The 17,093-nt window shown below is 44.1% G+C and overlaps 1 protein-coding gene across 3 annotated transcripts in view; it reads right to left on the bottom strand.

Annotated features, from left to right (window-relative positions):
* Positions 1 to 8,973, bottom strand: part of PCTP (phosphatidylcholine transfer protein) — a 29,578-nt gene extending 20,605 nt beyond the window's left edge. The window contains exon 1 of one of the 3 annotated variants that reach the window (XM_061621762.1): positions 8,451 to 8,973. In XM_061621762.1, coding sequence (XP_061477746.1) covers positions 8,451 to 8,774 — 324 coding nt within the window. In that variant the 5' untranslated portion in view covers positions 8,775 to 8,973. The other 2 variants (XM_061621765.1, XM_061621764.1) reach the window with 2 other exon arrangements.
* Between the last annotated feature and the right edge of the window lie 8,120 nt (positions 8,974 to 17,093).

Here is a 17,093-nt window from a genome sequence, read left to right as displayed (position 1 = left end):
TCAAATATGGCAATAATAGTCAGGATTTCTTTGTTCACATGGTATAACACTCATAAGACTTATGATTACATTTTTAATCATCCAAACCATATAGTCCTGTTTGCTGTAGATGTTCTGTCTATCGTTTTACATTCAGCTGAAGCCCATTCATAACACAATGACTATTCACTAACAGGCAAAAAACCTTGCAGTTTAAGAACATACCTATAGCCCACAGCCATTCTATCAAACTTTAAAAAGCAGGGAAATTGGGCAGCTATAGTGAATGCACCAGGGGAGCAGGAGACCTGAGCTCCTCTCTGAGATATTGGACTGCCCTACAAATTGGTCATGTGGGTTGGTCTTTCACAGTCCAATCCACTTCCTGTGTAGCTTGGAAGAATTTGGTAAAATGTGCCTCTGAGCATATGGTGAGTGGTGGCAACACTTGCCATCTCCCAAGATAGAGAATTATATTTTTGTATGTTTGTGGGTGTTCTTCTTACTCTGCTTCTTTCCTATGTTATTAATGTTTCTACAGAGAATCTAAACTAGAAAATTTTATGTCCCTCATTATTCATCCCAGAAATCTGTGTCAAATTTATTTTTATTAATTTCAAAGCCTTTTTATTGGTCAGTGTCATATGATGGTGAAGACAGCCTTTTGTGTTTCAAATTGGAGGTTATGTTCTATTTCTATTTTGGGTGCATTAACAGTTGAATTTGGACCTGCAGTTTGATGAAAAATCAGACTGATTCCAATATGTTGCTACTTCAGCAATGACTCTAGCTGTTGGAAAAAAGAGGATGCATATTTTCAGCCTGCTGTTTAAACCACTTCATATAAGGCAAGGTGGGCACAGTCAATTAAAAACATAGAGCACACCTAGCATTTTGCTAGAATATATTTCACCTACCACTGTTTTATCTTGTGCAAATTGAGATACTCCTGAGGTCCACTGGAGACTATTCTGCAGAAGTCAGTGCCATTATTCCACAATTATGTTTGGAGTTTTTTTAGTATAAATTTTGCAAAGAGTTGCTGTACTTCACATATTCACAGAAATAGAAACAAAAGAAAATGATTTCCTATAGGAAACTTCACTAAAATTGCAAAGGAAATCAGACACATTCAAAGTGACCATCTGAACTATATCAACTGTCTTAATAATGTTGCTTCCTCCCTGCTAAAACAAGATCAGCACAGCACATGTATTCTTTCTATTATTTGGGCTGATTGCAGGTGTTGCCACCACTCACCATATGCTCAGAGGCACGTTACCAAATTCTTCCAAGCTACACAGCAAGTGGATTGGACTGTGAAAGACCAACCCAAATGGTGTTTGCATTTTGACCAGTTTGTAGGGCAGTCCAATATCTCAGAGAGGAGGTCAGGTCTCCTGCTCCCCTGGTGCATTCACTATAGCTGCCCAATTTCCCTGCTTTTTAAAGTTTGATAGAATAGCTGTGGGCTATAGGTATGTTCTTAAACCGCAAGGTTTTTTGCCTGTTAGTGAATTTCCCTGCTTTTTAATCCAGGAGGTAAGAAATGGGATCCTGTGCAAGTTTGCTGAGAATGGATGGATCATTTGCATGCTTATTGAGTTCAATGGGATTTGCTCCCCTGCAATCATGCTTAGGATAGGTGAAACTGACCACAGAGGATGGGGAGGGGAGGAGGAGGAGGAAGAGGGAGGGGGGGAAATGCAGATGGGAGGAGAAGGACAGGTTCGATCATTTGCATGTTTATTAAATTCAGTGCGATTTACTCCCGTGCAATCATGCTTAGGATAGGTAAAACTGATGCGGGGGGAGGGAGGGCTGGAGTGGGCAGGGGAGGAGGGAGAGGGGAGGAGAGGGGAAAAGCAGGTCTGATCATTTGCATGCGTATTTTCAGTGGGATTTACTCCTATGCAATCTTGGTTAGGATAGGAAACACTGACCATGGGGGAGGAGGAGGGGGAGTGGGAAGGAGCATATTGGAGGGGGCAAAGGAAGGTGGAGGGGAGGGCAGGTTTGATCATTTGCATGCTTATAGAGTTCAATGGTATTTACTCTCGTGCAATCATGCTTAAGATAGGTAAAACTCACCATGGGAAGGGGGAAGGGGAAAGAGGGAATTGGAAGGGGATGGGGAGTGAGGGGCAAAGGAAGGGGGAGGGAAGGGGCAAGAAGAGGGGATAGGAGGAAGGAGAAAGGAGAAAGGAGGGTGGGTTTGATCATTTGCATATTTTTTTAGTTCAGTGGGATTTATTTCTATGCAATCATGTTTGAAAATGAAAATGGACTGCCTTCAAGTCAATCCCCACCTATTGCGACCCTTTGAATAGGGTTTTCATGGTAAACGGTATTCAGAGGTGATTTCACCATTGCCTTCCTCTGAGTCTAAGAGGCAGTGACTGGCCCAAGGTCCCCCAGTCAGCTTCATGGCTGTGTGGGGATTCGAACCCTGGTCTCCCAGGTCGTAGTCCAACACTGACCCAGGGAAGGGGCAGGGAGTGGGAGGGGAGGAGATTGGGTGGGTGGGCACTGGGCAGAAGGGAAGCCCCTTTCCTTTCCAAAAGGAAAACATTGTAAACAGAATCATTCTTTTTCATCCTTTCCCCCACCTTTTCATTCTACAGCAGACACATGTAGCCTCCCACCCAAATTTAAACCAAAGCTTTCCCTGGCCACATCCACACTAGGCCTTTATTTCACTTTGGACAGTCATGGCTTCTCTCAAAGAATCCTGGGAAGTGTAGTTAGTGAAGGGTGCTGAGAGTTGCTAGGAGATGCCCTGTTCCCCTCACAGACCTTCAATCAGAGTGGCTGACTGTTAACCATTCTCTCAGGGGAATAGGAGTCTCTTAGCACCCCTCACAAACTACACTTGCCAGGATTCTTTGAGGGAAGCCATTACTATCTCACATGAAATCAAAGTCTGGTGTGGGTGTGGCCCCCTGATTAGGCAAGCCCAGCAGCTGTGAGGCTTTTAGAACTATGACAGTTGGTTCTTACTGAGCATGCTCCGCGTTATCATTGGGTCCCAGCCAAAATTTATTAAATTAATTAAAAATCAGCCAGGCTTTTTTTAAACTTTTAAACTGCAGCAGATGAAGGTCAGAGTATGGGGCAATGTCAGTATTAGGATTACAGGTACTCTGTGAACATAGCTGATTTTTAATGAATTTCAACAGATTATGAGAACTCTCAGAGAAAAAAGTCCAAAAGGGCTCTGAGGTTTTTCTCTCTCTTTTTACACTTTGAACTCTCGATTCTCTCTGAATGTTTTGTGTATCGCCATGAAAATTGACAGGGTTGTTAAGCAAGCGTTTCTGAGTTCAGGACTATAAGTTATGTAAGGGTTTGTTTTGAAATGAGCTTATGGGAAGCATCAGAATGGCATGAGGGGGTATTTTCAATTTAACACTGCGGAATGTGAAAAATCCCCGCTGGCTATAGTATACAGCCACTCTTGTGGCTGTATAATCTTGATTTGATAATAAGGGAAGAGGCAAGCCAGTGGATAAAATGGCTCTTGCTCACAAGTTTGATAAAAATGAATGTTTTCAAAAGGGACACAGAGAAGCAATGAATTCTTTACTAAGTAATTCAAAGCAGTAAGTGACAGAAGAAAGGGTGAATTAAATATGCTTTTGATTTCAGGATATGTTTTGCATGTGTGTTTGTACCTATAAATCAGCCTTGTAAATAACACCTGAATGTTGCTTACCTGCAAAATATTTTATGAACCTCATGAGGGCTGACGGAGGAGGGACAGAGAGCTCAGTTCTCCTGCAGCAGCCCATGCATTTCTATGCTGGGTGCAGGGAGTGGGGGAATTTCCTCTTCTGGCAGTCCACTGGATTTCTATATTGGGCACAGAGGAAGAATGGAGTGACCGCTCCTTCCTCTGCCAGCCCTCTTACTTGCCTTCATGCAGTTCCTCCTTATCACCTATGGCTACCAAGTGAGTGCTTAAATACAAGTTTGGTAAGTAAACCATGATTGTTCTGACAGTCTAAGAGAAGGAGGAGGAGTGCAGTCAGTGGTGGACCAATGCTGGAGTTTCTCCCTAGTGGGCCAGCAATCTGTCTCTCCATTACTTGGGAAACTGCCTTTTGCAGGGCTCCCTTTCTCCATCCTATCTCAAAGGCCTGGATAGATAACATCACTTTAAAAGCAATAAAAGTTAATTAACTACAACAACAAGCTGCTCACATCAGTGATAAGTGGTGCCCATTGGGACTGGTAGGGCAGAAGTCAGCAAGCCGAAATAGCAAGTGGAGCCAGAGCTCATGACAGGCGGAGCCAACTCATTCCAGTTTTGTCCCCATCCTCCTGCTGAGTTCTACAAGGTGAACACTGACACTAAGGAGGAGGAAGCCCAAAGGCAGTGCTACAACCAATCCTGGAGGTCAGGAGGTGCAACCAAGTAAGAAGGCAGACAGGTGGGGGCTAGCAGAGGGCAGACTTGAGATTGATGGGGCACTGCCCTATTCACTCCAATGAAGCAGAGTTTACTGCCTCACATGCTTATTAAATTAAGGTTATGCCACAAGAACTTAGGGTCATACCATGGGAAGTCAAAAGAAAGGAGTTCCAGAGCTGTGGAGGCACTACATTTTTCTGCACACCCTCACCACACAGACAGAAAAACCAAGACTGCAATCCCAAATACACTTCTTAGAGAGTAAGTGCTATTGAAGACAACATGCACAGAATTGTGCTGTACAAAGTTTCTCAGAAGATATACCTGAGTTAAAGGATTAGGAATGGGAGAAAGTGGGGGGGGGAAGGCTTGAGAACATGAAAGTAGAGTATGAGATATGATACAAAAGAGCAGGGATGACCAACAACTGAGAGACAGCATGGTATAATGGTTAGAATGTCAGACTATGACCTGGAAGACCAGGGCTCAAATCTCCACTCAGCCATGAAGCGCACTGGGCTAGTCACTGTCTCTCAGCCTAACTTACTTCACAGGATTTCTGTAAAGATGGAATGGAGATGGAATAACCATGTACACCTCTTTGAGCTCCCTGGAAGAAAGGTGGTTTATAAATGTAAATAATAACAACAACATCTGTATCATTGGGGGGTCACTCTGTTGTCCAGATATTGGTGCATGGGCCAAAACATTCGATCCTTCTCATGTAGTCAGGTTGTACAGTAACGTATCCCATGGTAAAGGCTTCACAGGTGTGGAGCACATCAACTTGAATAGTATAAGATCACTGACTGGGGCAGGGCTAAGAAACAAATATGTTCCCTGAAATATCCTTAATAGGCAGATTGGCAGTGCTCCCTGGTCTTTCCAGAATGTGCATGAGAAAGAAAAACAGAATGCGTACTCCTTCCTTACAAATAGAACAGTAAGCAACTAAACACACATACACACACACACAGAGAGAGAGAGAGAGAGAGAGAGAGAGAGATTAAAAATTGGTAGCACCACTTGGAGCCAGGAAAAGTTGCTTTGCAGGAGCCAAATTTGGCCCAAGCCAATACATGGCCATCCCTGGGCTGCAGGGTCAAGAGGATAAAGAGAAGGTGTGTCTCAGGAAGAGCTGGAATACTGAGATGGATACAAGCCGACTATTAGATCATTTCTGAGGCAAACAATTACCTTGCTTCCCTGGGATGCAAAACACTAAAAAGATTTGGTTGGGGGGTGGGGTTGTTTGTTTTTAAGATTTTTTTTTCAACTCGTCACTTGCACTGAGCCCTTGGGACATGGTAAGGTAGACATTTTTAATAAGGCTGCAATCCTATACAGTACTCACTTGCCTAGATGTACTTCTGTGTACAGGACAGCATTGTAAGTTACAGGGAAGGAGATACAGTAGGGCCCCGCTCATATGGCGGGTTACGTTCCAGACCCCCGCTGAAAAGCGAAAACCGCTGAAAAGCAGAACTCATTGAATAGAATGGCGTGGAACGCCCGAAAACTGCCTTAAAAGCGGAACAAGCGCCGCATGAGTGGGGCTTTAGTCTAATTGTGTCTAACTGGGACTGCCGCATTAGCGAAGCGCTGCAAAGCGAAGCGCTGTAAAGTGGGGCCCTACTGTAGTCTCTAAGGTCCCAAATCGTTTTAGCTCTCACACTGGTCAGAATAAGCATATGGTCCTTTTCTTACTGGGAAAATTAATGCCTATGTCAAGGAAAGAAGGAATTCAAACACATGTGGAGCAAGCAGAACTGTTCCAAAAAGCAAGCTACTTCAAAGAAGGTTTTGGCTTTGAGAAAATAAATATTTTTGATTTTCTAACTCTCAAGCCCACACTAGCTCCCCATACTCTTTCAGCAGGCACTGCAAGGGACAAAACGGGAGGGGAGCTTGTAGATTTTTTAAACTTGCTGTTTCCAAGGACACAAACTGTTTAGCAAGAGAAGGAAAGAAAAAAACTCTGCCTCTGGCTATACTCCTGGCATCCTGCCCACCTCCCTATTCAAGAATACCGCAAAAAAGCCAAACTTTGAACCAAGGCTTAGATTGGCATTCTGCACAGGTTCTCAAACATTGTCCTAGTAAACATCCCTAAGTGAAAGGGAGCAAGGGAAAGAAAAAGAGACAACAGTTGTGCACTCCTGTGATTAACCAACACAAAGCCCATCTGTTAGCACTCACTCTCTCATCTCATCTCAGGGCTGGGAAGCAGAAGACTAAAAGAAAATAGTAAACCACAGGATCATGGGGTCCTAGGGGTGGGGTGAAGGATGGGATGACAGACAGAAGCAGAATGCCCATGAAAAATGGGGTATCCCCTTAAGCACTACAGTTGCAGCAAAATGGCTGATGACCTAAATCTATAAGCACCCCAAGAAGTAGATTTTCTTGTTCTTCTTTAAACAGAACAGGAATCAGTCCATACTGCCTCTAGACCGTAAGCAGCTTTACTGGAGGATAACTTTGAGTAAGGGGTGGGGAATGAGCCACTCCTGTTCCCTAAATCAAATTCCATATTCACAGTCACTGCCACACATTCCTTTTGCCTGAAGTTTAGGGGGGAGGGAGAGGAGGTGAGCAGATGACACCCCCTGGGGACCAGATTTGGCCCACAGGCTGCCAGTTGCTGTTCAATACTCTACAGGAAGTTATCAATCCCTACTTTATGCTTCATATCTGGACCACCCATAATCTATCACTAGATCTCAAGGGACAACTTGATTCATTTCATGAACACATCATCCATGCTTCACTCCCCCTGTGCTCCCTTAGGTTGGTTGGCTCTATCCATTTGATAAGCCCATACCAGGACTCTAGAACTGATATGGGGTAGCTGTTCTATTTTTCCTTCCTACCCCTAACATCTGCATGACAGGTAGAAACTCAACAGGTAAGATTTCCCCCTATTGCTGCATCTTTAATTTTGTTTTTTCATGTACAGGAGCAAGGACAATGAGCCTGTACAATCAGGAGCTGTATCGTGGCAGATGTTTTTGCAGTGCTACAAGTGTATCCTTAAAAGTTCACAAAATGTTTTGAATGCTGTCACCAGAGATGGAAATTGTTCTTAATTTATAAAAAGAAAGGTACTGAAGTTCAGGCCTGTGTGAGAGTCTTATCATCTGTCCTGGAATGAAGCCCTATTCCTTGGTGGCTGTGGATAAACATGGGACTATCATGGAGGATAGGCTTGTTAGTAGCTATTAGCCATGACAGCTCCCCTGAACCTTCATGTTCAGAGGCAGTATACCCTACATACCTGATGCTGGGGCCAAACAACAAGGGAAGGCTATTGCCTTCGAGTCATACCTCAGCCAAACTTGAACAGTGGGGTGATCACCATTAGAGATTGGAATGCTAGTCTAGATGCATCTTTGGTTTGATGCAGGAGAGCTTCTTAAATTATGAAAGGCTGCTGTTGCCCATTGGTGAAGGTAAGACATTTTGTGCTCAAATACTTTTTCTTAATAACATCTGTTGCTTTAAAAAAGTGTTATGGCCAACAGATGGGAGCAGGCTGTAGCTAACAGAGAAAGCATGGGGCTACCAGATCAAAGGGTCTGCAACTCCCTTACCTCACTTCATCAGAAGATGGCAAATCTGTTGCTTCTCCTATTCCTCTGAAAATAGGTTAAATATTGGACGTAGGTTTGGGATGCTAAGGTTCAAACTCCTCTTAGCCACAAAGTTCTGGTTGAGTAATCTCGGGCCAGTCGCTTTCTCAATTTAACCTACCTGGCAGGGTTGTTGTGAGGGAAGAGATATGCAGGCCAGCTTGGAGGAAAGGTGGGATTAAAAATAAAATCAGAGGACTGGTTGATTAAAGAGCCTAATGCTTATGCCTAGAGCACAACTAATGTCTCTATGGTAACGACGCGTTGCCCTCCCCGCTTCGGCCCAATTTCATACCCGCCTCCCTCTTCCTCCTCCTCCCCTCCCCACTCCATGTTTCTATGGCAACGTGGCGTCCCTCAGAATCGCTTTGGTAGGCCTCGGTCTCTTCCTTTGCAATTGCGGTGGCTGCTGTTGCCCCTCGCACCTCATCATAGAGCCGGAAGATGCTGAAGCTCACGGCCTCGGCCATGAGCTCCCACGACCCGCTGGCCCCTTCCCTGGGCTTGGCCACCTCTCGGCAAATGGCCAGAAACTGCTCTTCGAGAAAGGGTCCGCGAGTCTGCTCTGGCTTGCGGGCGGCGGCGGAGGGGCCGGCGCTTGCGCCTCGGGACATCCCAACCAAGAAGGGGAAAAAGCGGGCAAGCGACCACCCTCGCCGGTCCGCCGCGCCCCCTTCCTCCGCCTCCGCTCTCAGCAGAACCTTCGGGCGCCTCCGGAGGAGGACGCGGAGGGCCTCTGGAGGGCACATGGCCCGAGCCTAAGTGAAGTGGGAGGCAAAGCTGTGCGTGCCCCCGCACCTCTTTTGGAAAGGCGGCGCTCTAGCGTAGAACATGCGGAGACAACGTGGTGCAACGGTTAGAGTGCCGGACTAGGACCGCGGAGGAGACCTGGGTTCAAATCTCTGGCCGGGCCTCGAAAACTCGCTGCTTGTGGGGCAGCCAAGCTCCATTTCTATTAACCCTGACCTGCCGACGGGGGCGGGGAGGTATGGGAGAGAACTTTTTGTGGTCCGCCCTTCTCTTTGGAAAGGGAGAATTAAAATGAGAGGATGCTGCTGAATGATGTGCAGATTTCACCTATTCCGCTATTCCAACCCCTCCCCCCAGTTATTATTAGGGGGGCATTCTTGTCTGAGTTTAATTTGAGCCAAGTAGCATATTCCACCTTGTGGTTTTTCTCATTACACTGTTGCAAGAACACCTCCACTTAGCTGGCTTTTCTCTTCTAAAGATACAGGATCAGTCTCAGGCTCTGAATGTGGCAACCCTATTCCCCATACATGCTGTAGGCAAAACAAGGATTTACTGCTCTCTTTGTTAATAGGAAAGCCAGCCTGAGCTCAGCCTTTTCCAAGGACCACCACCACCACACACACATTAAAATAGCTATTAAGCTCTGTCTGGTCCTTTGGATGTTGAAGTCAAGATTATTTCTCCCCATGCTATTCATTTCTTGTTGGAAGTGGGGCAAGAGCAACTACTGTTTTGTTCTTTTGTCTATGTTCCAGAAGGAAGATAGAGCTAGGATCCTTCAGATGGATAGGCTTGTTTACCTTTACCTGTGATGCTCTGACTAACTTCCTTCTGTTACATCTTTAGGGAAGCTTACCTGCCCCTCCTCCTCCTGCCCTTTCCACTTCCTTCTTCTCTGACTGTCCAGGAGAGAGGAGACCCCCTTTGTCTCTGCTCTCTCCAAGCATGAGGCTAACTCCCACACCTGGGCATTACACCTCCAACTTAGCTAGTTAGTTAGAACTAGGTATGCCTTTCTATCTACTATGTATTTCTATAAATAAAGTAGCTTTTCTTATTTTACTGAGTCTCAAGTCTCAGTGATCCTGATGCAGGGTAAAAGCCTGCTTTCTTAGGTAAACGTGCACACACACTGGCACACTCGCATTTCAACATCCACTGTTAGTCTCTGCTGCTGTTGTGCTGCTTTAAACAAATTTAGCAGCACAAACACACACAGCAACAGTTCTGAGGTTGGTGGTTGCTATCAGTTTGAAGGTGTTGTGCACTAAAACTTAACTATGGGTTTGTTTTGGTTTGCACTAGAAAAACAGATTTCAGGTATCAAATGTTCCCAGACTGTGCCTAGACTGTTGCTTTTTCTGTGTTTTCATCTTGAACTCTGACCATTATGTGCCACGTTGTATTTTAAGGATCCTCAGCTGCTTTATTGTTTTGTAAATACAAATTAAAAAAAAGTTAAAACAAAATGAATATAACTCTTCATCCCTTTGTGGTATGAAATGATAGCCTTCTACTTGTAAATCAGTCAGCATAAGCCTTGCCCTGGGCCCATATGTACTTGAATGTGTCTGAGCAAGTAAATGAAAAGGGAGAAACCGGGGGGGGGGATATTCTAGCACTTCTGAGTCTGGAGTTGAAACTACACAGTCAGACCAGATAGTTGCCTTTTAATGATGTTGGATGGGAACTGCACAGTTGCTTATCTTGTCTTTTTCAAAAGGCTTCTACAAAGGCCGTGATTGTGACAGCTTAGTTTTGTCTGGCATTACAGAGAATGCTCTGCATGATTATGTTGCTAATATAGTGTGGACGTAGCTGTGGCTTGGACATTTGGCAGTAACCCCTGAAGGAGCCCACATGTAAAAAAAGAAAGAAAGAGAACACAGCATTTCTCTATGCTACCCTAATTAGAATATTTTAAATAAATGTGCATGCTCCCACATGGTGTTCCACCACTAGTCTACAATGCATGGCAACATGAAGTGCCATATATATTTGTTATTTAAAGTACCACAGGTCTTCTTGGCCAGGATCCAGAGTCCAAATGCACATCTGCTTCTAGAGCACACTAGTGCCTTCCAGATTTCTTCTCTGACAGCTGCATGGGAGATTATTACAGAGCATCTCTCAAATTTCCAGAGTGGGTTTTCAAATGATGAAACAGGCTGCAGTGGGAAATAGAAGCCACAGTAAGTCTTTGGATCCTGCTGTCTTAACTCTTTGCTGAGTTGTTACTAATTATACGTACAAAGAAACTTTCAGCTGCATATAAACCAAACAGGAGTCGCAATAGATTTTTTTTCTTATGGGGCGAACCAAATGTTCCCCTCTGAAGTGTAATTGACATACATATTGGTGATTTGAACATTAATCTGGTTGTTAGCCTTGTTCCTTCATTGCTTCAAGGCATGCTCTTCACCATTTTTAATTTCACGTACTTAGATTTAATTACTCCTCACCTTAAAAAAACCCCTCATTTTTAAAAGTTGCAAAATGTTGTGGGAAGGGGGAGGTGGGTTCATGACATAACAAATGCCACCCAATTGGTGCTGTGTGTAGGTTGCCTTTGTTTGAAAACTTACATTATCCCAGATAACCTCACATAGTAATGTTCATCCATTAGCCCCAGCCTGCATGGTCAGTGGTCAGGGATTACGGGAGTTGGAGTGCAACAACATCTGGAAGGCTACAGTTTCCCCATCTCTGATGCAGATGTTAAAAAATGCATGGGAAACAAGATGGAAATTTGTGACAGCCTGTAGTTCAAAGGCCATGAGGTGGAACTGCAGTCTCCTAGCACGAACATCTGGAAGTTGACCTGACAGGAATAACTGAAGCCACTGCAGTATAGTGCCTCCCAGTCCCAGTGAGAAGGAAAGGAGATCAGGAAGGGCAGTCACCACAGCCTGCTTCAGCTGGGCTTCTTCCTCCTCCCTTCTCCCCCGACCCAGGCTAGCTGTCATGACTTGCGCTCTCTGTCTGTCTGTCTGTCTGTCTGTGAGTGAGTATGAATGAATGTTCATTGATGTTACATGTAACTCTCCTTGGAAGGATTTCTACCCCGAAAGGTGTGATATAAATAATGGTAATAGTAATCACAGCCAGGTTATCCAAAAGGATAACCATGGTTGATGGAATTAAACACCCTTGAGAAGTTCAGAAGAATAATCAGGGTCACATTCTCACTGTTCATCTCCCAGTGTAGGTAATCAGACAGGTAGCATGGAATCAGACAGGTAGCACGGAACTGCAGGGATGGTGTCAGGAAGGCTAAAGCTGAGAATGAGCTGAGGTTAGCGAGAGATGCCAAAAGCAACAAAAAAGCTTTCTTCAGGTACATCCATAGTAAAAGGCAGAGAAAAGAAATGGTACAGCTACTCAATGAGGATGGCAAAATAACGGATGACAAAGAAAAGGCAGAAGTGCTCAATTCCTGCTTTGGGCCAGACTTCTCCCAAAAGAGGGGCTATGACCCTCCTGGCAAACGTGAAATTGAAGGGGCAGGATTGCAGCTTGAGATTGATGGAGAAATGGTCAAGGAATATCTAATCAATTCAAACATGTCCAAATCTCCAGGGACCATTGAACTGCATCCTAGAGTATTGATCGAACTGGCTTAAGAACTTTCAGAACCACTGTCTATTATCTTTGCAAAATTGTGGAGGATGGGTGAAGTGCCAGATGACTACAGGAGGGCACATGTTGTCCTAATCTTCAGAAAGGGCAAAAAGGAGGAATCTGGGAACTACAGACCAGTCAGCCTGGCATCGATCCCTGGGAAAATTGTGAAGCAGATTATAAATCGGTCAGTCTGTAAGCACCTTGGAAAAAATGCAGTGATTACTAGAAGCCATCATGGATTTATCAAGAACAAATGCTGCCAGACTAAACTCATTTTTTGATTGGGTAACCTTCCTGGTAGACTGTGGGAATGCTATGGACATAATATATCTCAACTTCAGCAAAGCTTTTGACAAAGTGCCCCATGATATTCTGATTAACAAGCTAGCTAAATGTGGGCTGGATGGAACAAATATGAGGTAGATGCACAGTTGGCTACAGAATCGTACTCAGAGTAACCAATGGTTCCTTTTTAAACTGGGTACCCCAGGGCAAGGTGCTGGGCCCAGTGCTCTTCAACATTTTTATTAATGACTTGGATGAGGAGGTACAGGGAATGCTTATCAAATTTGCAGATGATACAAAATTGGGAGGGATAACTAATACCTTGGAAGACAAACTAAATTCAAAGGGATCTTGATAGGCTGGAGCATTGGGCTGAAAACAACAGAATGATATTCAACAGGGATAAATGCAAAGTTCTACACCTAGGAAAAAGACACCAAGTGCACAGATGGGAAACTTGGCTCAGCAATACTACTAATTTCTAGTAGAAGAGGCGCGATTAAAGCAATTCGGGAGTCTCGGTAAAATGGGCATTGGAGTAGAACATGTTCGACCGACTCCACTGTGCTGTTGTCGCAGGGACATACCCGTGTAGCTAGTGGCATTTTCTTAAATCTACCCTCCAAAAGTGCAGAGGGTAGTATGTTAAGTTTTGCGAGAGTAAACGCCAATCTAAATTTAGGAATTGTCAGAGTAGACAGATAGCGGGCCGGAGCGAATGGTTGCGTATTATATCTAAGGCCAGAGCAGGAAGAATCTGCAGCTCGGGTTAAATGAGTTTGCAGCTCAATGTCGAAAATTCTTTGGGCAATATTTGGAGTAGCCTAACGCCAGGATCATAGATGGAGAGAAGCCTAATAGATGGAGTGTGGATGTTAAAGTCTTTTTCCATCTTGAGCAGAAGGAATCGCTTAGGAAACCTGATCTCCTCTCTGAGATATTGTACTGCCCTACAAATTTGTCACCATCATATGACATTGACCAATAAAAGGCTTTGAAATTAATTGAAAAAAATTGACACAGATTTCTAGGATGAATAATGAGAGAAATAAAATTTTCTTGTTGAGATTCTTTGTAGAAACATTAGTAAGAAAGGAAAGAAGCAAAGTAAGAAGAACACCAACAAACATACAAAAATACAATTATCTTTGGAGATGGCAGGTGTTGCCACCACTCACCATATGCTCAGAGGCACATGTTACCAAATCCTTCCAAGCTACACAGCAAGTGGATTGGACTGTGAAAGACCAACTCAAACTGTGTTTGCATTTTGACAAATTTGTAAGGCAGTCCAATATCTCAGAGGAGGTCAGGTCTCCTGCTCCCCTGGTGCATTCACTAGAGCTGCCCAATTTCCCTGCTTTTTAAAGTTTGATAGAAATAGCTGTGGATTATAGGTACGTTCTTAAACCGCAAGGTTTTTTGCCTATTAGTGAATTCACTGTTCATGATCCCAAGCATAAGGCCAAAGCAACATTGGAGTGGCTCAAGAACAAAAAGGTGAATGTCATACAGTGGCCCAGTCAAAGTCTTGATCTCAATCTCATTGAGAATCTATGGCACTCTGAAAATTGTGGTCCACAAGCGAAGTCCCACCAACCTGAATGACCTGGAGTAAATCTGCCTAGAAGAATGGGCCAAAATCCTTCCGACACTTTGTTTCAAAATAAAATATCATACTGAACAAAATTACAATGTACCATTTGTAATTCAGTAATATGAGAGCATTGGTCAGGGACTGATCACTTTTGCAAGGCACTGTAAGTGTGAAGAAAGCAAGGAGCTGAAGAAAGAAGGAGACATGGGGCCACTTTGATAATAAAAAAGTGGGATATAAATCTTAAATACATAAGAAGAAAGGAGGACTGGGTTGTTGTTGTTTTAAGACTTTATACATAGGCTTGGAACAGGGTAGGGTTGTAAATGAAGAAAAGTAGAAGCTATAGTGGCTTTAGAGTTCATAGACCAGGGATGAGGACCCTGTGGCCCTCCAGATGTGGCTAGACTCTAACTCCCATTAGCCCCAGCCATCATAGTCAATGGTCAGGGATTATGGGAAGTGTAGACCATCAAGGATGTCTACATGTTCTCCATCCCTGCCATAAACAATAGGAAATAACTGAAGCAGGAAAAGTCAAAGAAAGAGGTAAAGTCTGAGAGTGGGATCTGAATGCTGGTTTGAACTAACTAGCTACATCTGCAGCCCTCTAATACCTACATAATTACACCTCAGCAGGGGCCTCAATTTGATTTGGCCCTACTCTCAAGGCTTATTTTGTATAACTGATGTGGAGTGAACTCTGGAGTGATATTCTTTTACAAGGTTTTATTTCATAAAAAATTAAACGTGTTTTAAAAAAATTGAAGCTGCCTTCTAAATCCAGTGTCAGCTGCATGGTTCCAATGTCTTTATGTCTGCACAATTAGAAATTTGAGGTTTCAAAGGGTCTTTTCTTTTGGCATTCTCACAAAGCACGGTTACTCAAAACAAATCATAATTATGAAAAGTTACACCCTATCCTTGGACCCCAGGAAAAGAGACCTTGTTTTCTTAATAAGAAGAGGGAGTTTATTAAACTCAGGCACTGGCTTTATTGGATCTGGCAGACGGCGTATTGAGAAATTAAAGACTTGCTCCTTGCTTTCACACAGACCTTTTTATTCTGCCTGCTGGTCCCTGCTGGGAATTTCCCACTCTGAACATCCTATACTACTTACGGAAAAGCGAACACTTTTCCCTTTCACGCATGTTGCCATGAGGATTTGCCCAACCATTTTGACCAACAGAAGTCATGGTTCCTCTTTCTCTGTGCTTGAGTCCAGCTGCTGCAAAGGTGCTGAATACATTTTATTTGGAGCCGTTGCACTGGAAAGCACATAGCATGTGGGGTCAGCTCCAGAGAGGATCATAATTAGGCAGCTGACAGAGGCCTCAAGCCTGGTAAAGAGCCTCAGGGCTGGCCCAAGACATTTTATTAAGAGGTGAAGGATAAAATGGCACCTCCCCCCCCCCTATTATTGCATGCACAGAAGCTGACTGGATGGGCTGCTGAATCTTACTTCAACACTTGTGATGATAGGACAGCATCCTCCACTGCACCTGGGAGCAAGCAGATAAGTTTACAGGGTGCAAAGCGGGCTGCGTGTCACACACAGCTCTGTCCTCCAAAACTTCCTTGCTAGTCTGGCTAACAGAATCCACTGCCTGAAAAGGCCTCACTCCACCTAATAGTAGGAGCAGGCCTGAAGAAAGCATTGCCCCAAGAGCCCCATGGTTCTTATTTTCGCCCAGAGTACCAAAGAAGGTCAGGAGCCATCCCTGGGTTGCATGCTCCACGTCTTCCAAATTAATGGGGTCCAATGCCTTGTCCAAGAACCTCCAAAATAGTCTTGGCTTGCAATTTAGTGAGGGGAAGTTGACCATCATCTTTTAGGACCCCACTCCTCTGTGTGGCTGACAGTGATGTGGCATCATTCCTGCAGGATTGTGGAAAATAAAAACAATGACTCTAGTCACATAGAGAAGCACCATTATTGATAAAGCCCATATTTGTTCACACATTCCATTCACCAATTTTGGATCTCTCCATTTTTGCAATCAGCAAATGGAACAGTGAAATGAGGGCGGGGGGTATTTCTGGTCAGCAGTAAAACATCTTATTCTCTGGGTGAGAATTAAAAACATGTAGCCTAGTAGTCTAACTCCAGGAAGCCACCAAAAGGCTGAGGTATATCAGCAAAGTTATGGGACTACCTATATTTCCCTGCACATTTGTCCACAGCTTTCTGCCCTATAGAAACTGAGCCATTGCACTTGTCGAGAAGACAGTCTATTACCAGAAGCACAGAGAAGAACAAGACATCTTTTCCTAAGTTGTAAGCCAGTTGTGTATCCTGCAACAGCTAGTACTGGTACCTGGCTGATCCACTTCTGAGATATTGTTACAGTATTTAATTATACTCGGTGTTATTCATGAAGAGCCAGGATCAGCAAGGGGACTGAGTTGAACAAGCATCTCTACTTATCTGTACTGCAGGGTTCTGAAGAGCACCAAAGATTTTTCTGATTCTGCAGATGTGCAAAATATTGAACTACAGTGCATGGGTACCCTCCCTGCACTGAGAAAAGCATAATACTGATGGTTGCCTTCTCTTCCTTGAAAGCTCCATTTCTGCCACCACTCACCACCTGCGTTTGCTATTAGAAGAAGTTATGTTAAAAGGGAAAACATGCAAGTGGTATTCTACCCAGCCGCGCAGTGGGAAATAAATCTGTTTACTCCTTCCAGCATAACCTGTCATGTTATCTAGGGCATTCCAAGTGTGTAAGGCCCTTCACAATCACACATACTCATTTACGTATTTATTACATTTAGATCAAACCTTTCCTCTAAGGAGCTCAAGTG

This window comes from Rhineura floridana, chromosome 3, assembly GCF_030035675.1.
Source record: "Rhineura floridana isolate rRhiFlo1 chromosome 3, rRhiFlo1.hap2, whole genome shotgun sequence".
Lineage (NCBI taxonomy): Eukaryota > Metazoa > Chordata > Lepidosauria > Squamata > Rhineuridae > Rhineura > Rhineura floridana.
Note: the sequence above shows the minus strand (reverse complement) of the source record. Positions and strands in the feature narration are given on the sequence as shown.